Here is an 11,261-nt window from a genome sequence, read left to right on the forward strand (position 1 = left end):
TAGGGTACAATTAGGCCTTGAATTTCTTCCAAAAATTGCAGCTTGATTTTCCGGCCTGCTTTCTCCACGTTGCCGCTATTATTTTATTTTTTGATTTTTATTTTGAAAAAAAATAAATTTTTAGGGATAACCCAGAATTGGGTTATGACAGAAACATTGGTTTTATCGAAATTCTAGATGCAAACGCACGAGAGCAAGCTTACTATGATTCTTCACAATCTTATTGTCTCAAGTTATATTACCATGATTCGATGTATTGAATTTGTTTTTCTATGCATTTACATATATGAAGTGTGAACGAATATTTAGAGATTATATTAAATTTTGATATTATAAAATAAAATTTTAGATTATAGCGAAAAGAGCCCAAAGAAAAAGTATAAAATTTTTTAAAAAATTTTTTTTATTAAATTTTTCCATTCAAAAAGCACAAAAACCTTCAGTTTGATCCCCAAAGTTTTTATATATATATATATATATATATATATTGTTGAGCTTGAGATACCATATAATTTTGAACAGTCATGAGTGGGTTTATCATAAGTAGATGATGATCTACTACAAACAAATTACGTAAAATATATAACAGATGTATTTATAAACTAGTGGGACAAGTCTAGATTCAGGAGGAGTTCTTGTCATGTTAAACAAGAATAACAGTTCAAATAGACTATAATTTTTTATCCGATCGTTGAATCATGCTAAAAATTTTACAAGAGTTTTTAGAAGTTATTTTTCTTATAGCAACTATTATGTTGTTGCCCAAACTATTGGATCTTGAGATATCAAGAATCTTGCCAAGGCCTCTGGCTTTAGTGATTTTGTTATTTTTCTTGTTATTTTTTATTTTACGGTTGTTTCCTTGTTATTATCATGTTTTAGTTTTTTTCCTAATTAAGGTAGGGTTTCTAGTATATTTAAGGCTTTATAAACCTTATAAAGAGGCAAACTTTATCATCATTATTTTTTTAGAGAATAAAATTATGAATCTGAGGTTCATATTTGCAGTCCTTTTCGCTCATAAATTTTTATGTGTTTTGTGTGTGGTTTTGCTTTTAGCTTTCACTTGCATAATATTGTTTTAAAATTTTAATGTTTCTATTCAAATTTTGTTTTTCTCAAATTTTAGTCTTTAAATATTAATAGAGGAGGAAAATTATGGAGAAAAGTTAAGAGAAAAAAATATATGATCGGCAACATTCTAACCACATAAAGGTCAATTTTAGTCTCAGTGATTTAATTTAAAATAAAAGAGTTCATTGTGTCAAATAACTATATCAATGCAAAAGTTTAAGCTATTATGTAAGGTTTAAGATATGATTTATATTATTCTCTAATACACCCTCTCAAGTAAAAAAATTTGGGTTTGAAACTTGCATAAATTTATACTACCTTATACTATGAATTAATTTTAATAATAAAAAAAAAGAATGATAGTGATAAATTCGAACTCATGACTATGTAATAATTAAGAATGTGATAGTATATCAGATAACCATCTTAACAAAAAACTTAAGTTATTAATTAAGATTTCAATATATGATTTATATTATTTTTTAATACATTATAAATGAGTTTTCCTATAAAACATGTCAAAAAAACATATCAAGATCCTCGATGTTTGTTTTAATTTAATTTGACTAGTAATTCTTCATCTAATTGAATGATGCTTTAAGCTTAAAGGTCACTTTATAAAAAAAAAATTTATGGTGTTTTAAACTTAAAACAAGTAAAATTTGAGTTTTTGAGATTTCAAAATTTAAACCCCTAACTTTTTAATTATTAGAAATGACAAAAAATTAAATCAAAAAAAGATCGAATGTCTATCAATATAAACAACGTATCATTCATTAAATTATAAAATTTATATAGATAAATCTCATTGAATTGAAAAGAAAAGATCAAGCAAGTAGCCCTGGACCTCAATGCCCATAAGTGCCCAATGTTTTTCTTTTGGGCCAATCATGCTAAACCTTTTTTTTTTTAATATCTTTCAACTTTTTTTATTTATTTTATTTTTTAAATAAATTTATCTTTAAATAAATTTATTAAAATAATATTTAAACAATCATCCAATTATTTTGTAGTTTCTAGGAATATTATAATTTTTTATGATTTCAACTTAATATTCAGAATTTCTAAAAAAATCTCATTAATTTTCAATAAGAATATACTATATTATTTTTTTATTTTAAATGTTTTCTTAGATTTATTATCCTGAACTTTATTTATATAGATGCGTAAAAATAATCAATTCATAATTTTTTTCTTTCACAATCATAATAAAACTTTATTTAAAAAACAATATTTCTAATAAAAAACATGTTTTCATAAACAAATACATGAATAATAAAATTGATTTTTTTTATTAGAATCGTAATAAATACATTTTTTTAATTATCATTAGTTTTTATTGAGAAAATCAAGTTGTTAATAAAAAAAAAACTTGTTATTTTTTTTAAAAAAAAATACATGAATGAGAAAAGATAATTTTCACTGAAAAGGTACATTCTCCCTCTAAAATTATTATTAATTATTTTTTTAGAAATATTTATTTAAATTATCAGATAATAAAATAAAAATAAATTTTAAAAAAAAAAAAAAAAAAATTTACTATAGTCCTTTTGGTAATGCATCATGAGAACTGAATTTATCAGCCGTATCCCTTTTTTTTTAGAAAAAAACAAAACAAAAACAGTACGATTAGATGCTTTTGGTGCTTTCTAGAGAGTAAATAGAAAGAGTTGCTAACATGCTTTCAACAGCAGCATGATATCTGGACTGGAGAAATTATATATCTGGACGGTGGCGCAGCACGAGTTGAAGGTGACAGACAGAATTGAAGGGTGAACAACGAATCTGGAAGAATCAGATATGATGTCGTTAGTACCTGGGGATCTGTCATGCACAATATTTCAACACGAAGCTAACATATTTCCTATTTATGCACTCTCTCGTGTCCAAAAATCCAAATAATTGATTGATGATGATAAAACCCACAACTTGTTAGTGGCCACGTTAATACGGCAACTTTCCAAAAGAAAAAGGATCATGCGGTGGGGGACCCCTTCTTTTGATCCATCCCGCTGTGGTTCTTGATGGACACAAGGACAGCTTTAGAGTAAACTTTGTCTTCCGGCAATTGATCCAAAGCTGCCATTTTTTTCAAAAGAAAAATGGCTTTTGTATCAACGTGGCAACCTAAGACTCTAAAACCCATGATATTTTTTTCACGAAAAATGGACCTTCCATGTCCCTGTAAATTTAAAGACTATAATAACGGGCTGACGAACTTAAGGCTCATGATCATAGAGCTGCTGAAGAGGGTATTCAAAATCACAAACTTGGTCGATCAAGGGTGGTGTGTAGGACATATCGCCTTGTCAGCTTGAATGAAAGGAGTACAAAAATGTCGTCACCACCACTAGCACAAAAATAGGGTAACAAGATGCTCTTCTTCAAAGAGTACATGTACTATCGTATCAGGCCCACGTTATGGGATGAATGTATATTTATGATCAGTTGCCTGACCATTTGTTAGTTCACTAACCTTTTGCAAACAAAGGCTCACCAAAGTAATGTTAACAGAGAGATGAGACATCCCCAACAACAGCAATAGTAAAGTTATCAGGTAATGGATCCAGGCACGCACCCTTTATCAAGCATTCAAAAGAATGCATACAAGAGAAGGTTTACTGATGAACAAATCAAGTTCCTGGAATTCATGTTCGAGTCAGAATCAAGACCGGAGTCTCGGGTTAAACAGCAGCTGGCTAGTGAGCTTGGGCTGGAGCCTCGACAGGTTGCTATATGGTTTCAGAACAGGAGAGCAAGACTGAAGACTAAACAGATTGAGAAAGAGTACAGTATACTGAAAGCAAGTTATGATGTTCTAGCCTCTAGCTTTGAGTCCTTGAAAAGAGAGAAGCAGTCATTGATAATCCAGGTATCTTTCTTTCGTTGGACTATAGGCAATTTTTTTAAGTGTTAAGGTACCCTTGTGAATGAGCTTAAAATGTCTGGGATGCATTCTGACTCTAACAAGAGCTTCAATTTTCAACAGCTGCAGAAACTGAAAAACAGGCAACATGGGAGCAGAAATTGTGAAAACCAACTCGGAAGCAGCCGTGGTGGCAGATTTGAGAACAAGGATACTGGCTCAGAATCAAAAGACAAACCCAGCTCTCCATTGGACGGTAATGAAAATGAAGAAAACAGGCCTTCGAGTGATAATAACAGCGTGAACATGAGGGAGGAAATTGACATTTTGAACCACACCGAACAAACAGACAACTCATCACAGTGGTGGGAGTTCTGGTCATGATCACTGGAAGCACAATACCTCAAATGAATGAAGTATGAATAAGCACATGAGCATGTTTAGCATCTACATCGCGTAGCAAAAGTCCACTCGTATCCGATACTACCAGTTGTCTCTTGATCCAATCTTGATAAATTTTGTAGTTCCAAGAGGAAGTTTGGTCAAGCGTCAAATGTATCCACTTTCTTAGTGTAATCAAATTGAGGACATTTACTCTTCGTCGGTACTAATGGGGAAAATAAATGAAGAAATACTTGAAGCAGAATCAAGTGCTTGCTAAAAGGAATTTGTGTTATTAACTAAAGATAAATAAATATTTTTTTATTTTACTTGTATAGTGAAAATACCTAAATATACTTGAAATTAAAACAAATTAAACCTGACATCTTTTCAAATGGTTTTTTTTTGTTTGTTACTATGATGTAAATTAAGGGTAAAATTTGGTATTTAATTAAGTGTAAAAAAATAAAAAAAATTATAATGAAAAATGAAACAGAAAAAATACCTTTGAAAAAAAAAACCTTAAAGACAAGTGGTGTGTTTGATTTTTTATAATTTTTTTTGTATAATTATCATGTCAATTTAAATCAATTTTATATTAAGTTAAATAAAAAAAAAATATAAATGTGCATGTAACACACCCAAGGGGCATGGGAGGCACCTACCAACATCTAAAAGAACCCTTCTATCATGTTATCATGTTATTGGAAGCAATACCGTGTCTCTAATTTGCTGGTACGTCATGCATTATCAATCATGGTCTAATATGGTATTAGTGGACCTTTTTTATTTTGTTTTTTAAAAAAAAAAAATTGTTTATTGGTATTTCAATATTAGTGGACCTTTTTTATTTTGTTTTTTTTAAAAAAAAATTGTTTGTTGGTATTTCAATTTTAGTTTTTTTATTTATTTTTTTTTTATAAAATTTTTATTTATTTATGGTTTTACCATTCAATCCTAATTTATTGAATATCATATTTTTTAATATGGATCTTATTTTTTAAATTGGTAATATATTTTATAATTTAATCTTTATTATTTTATTTTTTAATTTTTTTCAATCTATAATACTTTTTTTATTTTTATATTAATTTTCATTCTCATTCTTTTTAATTTTTGTATCCTCAGTTTTTTTTTTTTTTTGTCCCATCTCAGCATTTAAACAGCACTTTTTACACGCATGACAAAGCACGGGCATCGAAGCTAATTAACTCTACATATCATGACAATCTACAAACCAAAGCATAGATACGCAGTGGATAGCACATGTCAGACGTCAAAAATAGATCATAAATAGTCACATTCTTGCATTTAAGTAAAATGGGCTAATAAAACGTAATTTTGCATAGACTGCCTCCTAATGTTACATGGTAAAGTCAAGTTGGTCCAAGACAAAGAGTTTGATTCACTGTCGTGTGGCCCCTTAAGCCTCAGCTTTAACCTTCACGTCTCCATTGGGTAATGAGCTTTGGGCTTGAGCAAGCCGTTTTGCTTCCTGCAAGATGTTAAGCTAAGTTCATATACTTTTCTTGGGACAAAAACAAAAGTAAACGAAAAGTTGCGTTGTTCTTGTTATCATTTGAGGCACCAAATTGTTTCTCCAACTGGTAACGGGTTTGTGGAACCAAATCAACACCCGAATTACAAATGTTTAAATTTACAGGCTTAAAATGTGTTGTTTTAAGATTTTAATGCCAATTTAAGCTACACATTCATGTTGTTGAAGAAACTTCTCCATTCATTAGTCGATTAACATAAACTTGAGTGGGAGTCAACAAAATTGTCAAAGCTGCACCACGATGTGGCGAACATATCGAATATAGTGAGGCTAGCAAGTTCAAAACCACTGACAAGGCATAAACTTCAGCTGCTGATAGGTTAATAAACCCTAGCAGGTTCAATAATCTCACTGTTCATCATGACTGAAAAACATTACAGTTCTCTGTTACCCACCATAAAACATCTCATGCTTATGAATTTCTATTATCTAGCATCATTACTTGTCGGCAATCTAACCTTAAGAAACAAATTCAATGGAGATCTTTGCGTGACAAATTTTAGTCTAGGCACTCCCTTCTAACAAGAGAAAATGGCTTTTGTTTCACATTAGAAGCAGAAAAATAGGCAAATTCAACTGAGAAATCCATCCAAAATGCAGTAAATATAACTCACAGCAGCAGACATTGCACGTATCTCCCTGTATGATTCGACTTCATCTGGAAAAGTCAGCTCAAGTTCCTCCAGAAGATGCTTGCGTAAACTCTGCAAAATCAATGGTTATTTAATGAAGGCATAAATATCTAGTGGAATATATATTGCATGAATACATCCAGCGAAAACAACATATCATAGTGGGAACCAAAGAAATACCTTGAAGGCATCAGTTTTGCCTTTAGTGACTTGATTTTTTGCAATGCAGCTGTTTATAACATCCCTTGTGAATTCATCTGGATTCTTTCCATCATCGATCAAACTAAGCACAAAGCAATAAACTTGCTATCAGTTTGCAAAAGATGATAAGCTGAATTTGGATCATCTCAACTAACAAATTACGAAGTTACACTCACTTCAGGACCTCCATAGGAACCTGAATGTTGCACTTTTCAGACAATTTAACCATATTGTCCAGCTCAGTAACAAGACCATTGCTGCAAAAATCACATCTTTATATCATAAACCCTCTATCCACCAAAACACGATGCTATCAAATAACAACCTAAAACAAACAAATTGATAGAAAAGTACAGTCGTTGGAGAAGAGGAAGCTGTGAAGCAGTGTTGAATGAAGAGACCGTGAGGTAAAGCTGGTGAAGTAAACCAAGAGTCTTCTGGATGGAATTAATAACTTGGTTCAAATTCTGCTTTGGATCATCTACTGCCGTAGCTGCTGCTGTGTCATTCACTGGAGTAGCCAACATTCCATTTCCTCCACTCCCTCCAGTCCCCAGAGCAGTATTCTGCGACAAATCCATCTCAAACGACGCTCCTGTCCAAACAAAAACAAGAAATGGACCATAATAACCACAGTCAAGAAATTGACGGAATTATGCTAACAAATGATCAGCCATGGCCCGTACAAAATATAGGGTCACCTCAATTTTTTTTCAAAGCTTGAGAATTTCTCAGACAACATTAATTAAAGTTCCAAACTTTACAAAGAAACAAATCGATGAAAACAAACGTAAGTGTTTAGAACATTGAACAACACAAAAGTTCTCTTAACTCGATGTTTCAAATGCACCCAAATTCCAAACTAAACAACCCTCCAGCAAAAAGAAAAAAGCTAATAATCTAGCTCCATAATTAACTTATTATATTAGAATTAACCCAGATCATAATTTTTTAAAAAATAAACAGTATAGTAAAAATTAAATAATTATAACCGAACCCAGATTGTGAAAGAAAACAGATAAACAAAAATTAACTTTAAAAAACAAATATTAAAGATTGCTTTACCTGTTGAAATTGGTAATGAATCTCTTTTGGGTTTCTGCAGAGAGAGCGCGTTCTGCCAAGAAGGAAACAAGAGTTGGTTTTAATTTTACTCTCATGTGGTTTATATACCGGAATTACACCAGTTTTTAATGAACGACACGTTGCTCGTATGACTCGGTTTTTAACTTTTCTTTATGATATATGTTTGGGCCTAAATTATAATGAGCCCATGTGTCATTCTAAATTATGTTTGGAGTGGAGTGATGTTTATTTTTTAAAATATTTAAAAAAAATATTTAAAAAATATTTTTTTTTATTAAAAATTAATTTTAATATTAATGCATCAAAATAATTTAAAAATATTAAAAAATATTTATTTAAAATAAAAAATAAAAAAATTTAAATTTTTTTAAAAATACTTTTAAGATATAAAAACAAAGAGAATCTTATAAAATAATTATGTATAAAATATAATAATTACATAGATTTATACTATTTTTCAGGTGTACGAATTGAGTTTACTTATATTTTTTTAAGTGTTTTTAAAATTATTTTTATTTAAAAATTTTTAAATTATATATATATATATATTATAATTTTAATATATTGATATTAAAAAAAATATCATTTTAATCTATTTCCAATTAAAAAAATTTAAAAGATATCTGACAATAATAAACATATTTCCAATTAAAAAAATTTAAAAGATATCACCAATGACAATAATAAACACATACTAAGTATTGGGTGAGTAAAATTACCTTGATAGGTTATGATAATTTCTCATGTTTGATGTTTACATTGGACGGGACAAATTATAGTTTTTTCTTTCATTCCATAACTCCATTTATTTGCTCTTTCATAATGCAATCATAACTCAACCATTTCATTTTCATTTGATTATATAGACTTTATTGGTTCGATGATAAAAACATTCTTTACTTTTCTTTAATTTCTTAATTCGAATCTTGAACCCAATATCTAGAACTCAAGAGGATTTATTCTATTGAATGCATTGAATCATCGTGAGAAATCTACTTTTTTAAATTACTTAGATAGAAGATTTAATTCCAATTAATTAACTATTAAGCTGAGATGAAAGTATCTTTTATTTTCAAATAAAAAGAGGTACTTCGATAATTAAAAATATGAGAAAGGCTACAAAATCCCATGGGTCTAATACACACACGCATACAAACTACATGCTTGCTTAGTGAAAAATTACAAAAAACAAATATCCTGCGGATCATAAAAATTTAATTAATTGGTACAATCAGCTAAACCATTAAATCTAAATATCCCAAGCTTGAGCGCAGTTTATTTAAAAAAAAAAAAAACAGAAGTTGCAGGAAAAGCGCACACGATTGTTTTGTTGAATGAAAATTTTAATTCATCACATAAAACTATTTTAAAATTTTAGTGATGAACTAGTTATTTATCTGCGAGAGCTGAGGTGATTTTTGAAATTTATTTTTATTTACTTTTATTATTATAAAAATAAGTATTTATATGAAAGATTACAATTTAATTTTTTAACTAATTTTTTTTTCTTATTCATGCCTATTTTTACCAAAATAATTTTTTACTAGTAGCATATTTTTTCAATTAGAACTAAAAAACATTAAAATAAAGATTTTTCAAATTTTGAATAAATTAAAATAAGTAGGGAAAAAATGTATCACTTTAATTTAAACTGCACTTTCCTATTAATGCATTTATTAATTTATTTTAACAAAAATATTTTTTATTATTGTCGTAGATGGTGCGACATTGCCTGTCGACGATAAAGGCTCTTTGTCGTGCCTCTTCTATGAGGAGTGTGTGTTGAAAAGAGTTTTTAGATTTAATCATAAAATTATGATTAATGTTTAGGAGTTGTCTTCTAGTATTATGGTTACTAGAAACCTATGATCTGCGAGAGCCTGAGTAAGAAACTGGTTTTGCAAAGGGAAGATACATCATCCTTAATGCACCCTATCTAAGATGAGTTGCATTATTGTTTGATTGTTTTTTTCTAAGTCGGGTTTCTATTCATTGGTCTTTTCTAATATTCAAGGCAGATCTCTTTTCATGAGAGAATCTCTATCTTATTAGATTAAATCATAGTCGTTCTAAAATCTGAATTTTAATATTGCATTTATTTACCTTGTATATTTAATACTTGAAGGTGTACTTTATCGTGTAATTTTACACCCCACAAATATTAAAGTCTATATCTAGATTCTAAAAAAATTAAAAATAATATTTTTGACATATTAGCCAAAACCTAATAGACAATCATAAACTGATTATGATATCTATTTTTTTTAACACGAAAAGGATACAATTGTTTTATGAAAAATATACTTGGAAAATTTTAGAATTTGGCCAAATGCAACAAAATATTTTTTTTCTTTTTAAAAATATTTAGAATTTTAAAAAAAATATTTCAAAGAAAACTAGGTATTTTAATACTGGATTTGTATTTTACAATGTAAATATACAACCCGATATTATGAAAAATTGACATAAATTTTTTTGAAAAATCACAATTTTTGAAAGGATATTTTAAAATTCTTTTCGAAATTTTTAATTTTTTTAATTTTATATAACATTATATATACATATACATATACATATAAATATACATATATTAATTAAATATTATTTAAACAAGTGGGTTGGACCAACATATTTCTTATTTAAATTTAAGGGACGAGCTAGACCCGACTGAGCCAACTGGGCTGAGCTAAAACATATTCCTCTAATTTGAGCTTAACTGGAAAGGGTGTTTTATGAATTATAATTCACGTTGCACTGTTCTCATGCAATCGTAGCAGAGAGGAAAAAGAAGAAGAAAAAGAGAGAAGGGAGGCTTACCTGGCGTTGAGGGAGCTGGTGGCCTAACTGGTGGTGCACGGTGCGAATGGAGGTGGTAAGGCCTACGGTTGGCTCTGGTCGTCGTTGGAAGAAGAAGAAGAAGAATCAGAGGCCTGCAAAGGAGAAGGGAAGCTTGCGGTTCAAGCTGTTAAAGTGGCTAAGGAAAAAGCTGCTACCCTGGCCGCCTTTGGGAAGGAAAAGAGCTTCTCGGTAAAGTGCTGACCGCTGCTTCTACTGTTGCTGTTACTGTCGGGGTCATGGTGGCAGAAAAGGAGATGTTTACATAGAAGAGAGAAGTGGTGCAAACACCACGTTAGATGGTTTGAGGGCTAATTAAGGTGGGGACGATGGTGAGAAGACAAGTGATGAGGGTGTGGTGGTTGAGGACCACGGCAGCAAGAAAAAGGAGAGAGAGGACTGGTTGTAGGAAAATGAGCCGGGAAAGCTGGTTTTCGACCAACTTTGCGTTCAGTTTTCTTCTCCTCCCCGAACATGAAATATGCTCCTATTTATAGGGGTGGAAGAGGGTAATCTTGTCTTTACAGGGAAATGATTTTCAACCCTTGAATTGGTTGGGAAAGATACCATCCTTTGACTCAAAGTAGACAAAGTGCATTGTCAATCTACAACTACAAGCTACTTGAGG

The 11,261-nt window shown here is 30.1% G+C and overlaps 2 protein-coding genes across 2 annotated transcripts; one reads left to right on the top strand and one right to left on the bottom strand.

Annotated features, from left to right (window-relative positions):
- The first annotated feature begins 3,300 nt into the window (after window positions 1-3,300).
- Window positions 3,301-4,555, top strand: LOC105127257 (homeobox-leucine zipper protein ATHB-12-like). The gene is made up of 2 exons (XM_011028482.1): window positions 3,301-3,946; window positions 4,064-4,555. Exons 1-2 carry the CDS (start codon window positions 3,635-3,637, stop codon window positions 4,322-4,324), a joined length of 573 nt encoding a protein of 190 aa, XP_011026784.1. The 5' UTR covers window positions 3,301-3,634; the 3' UTR covers window positions 4,325-4,555.
- Window positions 4,556-5,552: 997 nt separating this feature from the next.
- Window positions 5,553-7,880, bottom strand: LOC105127258 (mediator of RNA polymerase II transcription subunit 10b-like). The gene is made up of 6 exons (XM_011028484.1): window positions 7,778-7,880; window positions 7,067-7,307; window positions 6,889-6,969; window positions 6,692-6,794; window positions 6,494-6,583; window positions 5,553-5,816 (listed from the first exon to the last, which is right to left on the bottom strand). Exons 2-6 carry the CDS (start codon window positions 7,291-7,293, stop codon window positions 5,745-5,747), a joined length of 573 nt encoding a protein of 190 aa, XP_011026786.1. The 5' UTR covers window positions 7,294-7,307; window positions 7,778-7,880; the 3' UTR covers window positions 5,553-5,744.
- Between the last annotated feature and the right edge of the window lie 3,381 nt (window positions 7,881-11,261).

The sequence above is a fragment of the Populus euphratica genome, unplaced genomic scaffold (genome assembly GCF_000495115.2).
Source record: "Populus euphratica unplaced genomic scaffold, PopEup_1.0 scaffold7.1, whole genome shotgun sequence".
In the NCBI taxonomy this organism is placed as follows: Eukaryota; Viridiplantae; Streptophyta; class Magnoliopsida; order Malpighiales; family Salicaceae; genus Populus; species Populus euphratica.

Excerpts from the sequence above, each read along its gene's own strand:
- LOC105127257 (XM_011028482.1), top strand. The coding sequence starts at position 3,635 with ATGGATCCAGGCACGCACCCTTTATCAAGCATTCAAAAGAATGCATAC. Across the intron at positions 3,947-4,063 it reads AGCAGTCATTGATAATCCAG|CTGCAGAAACTGAAAAACAG; the intron begins GTATCTTTCTTT and ends AATTTTCAACAG.
- LOC105127258 (XM_011028484.1), bottom strand. The coding sequence starts at position 7,293 with ATGGATTTGTCGCAGAATACTGCTCTGGGGACTGGAGGGAGTGGAGGA. Across the intron at positions 6,970-7,066 it reads CTTCCTCTTCTCCAACGACT|CAATGGTCTTGTTACTGAGC; the intron begins GTACTTTTCTAT and ends TGATTTTTGCAG. Across the intron at positions 6,584-6,691 it reads GCAAAACTGATGCCTTCAAG|AGTTTACGCAAGCATCTTCT; the intron begins GTATTTCTTTGG and ends TTGATTTTGCAG.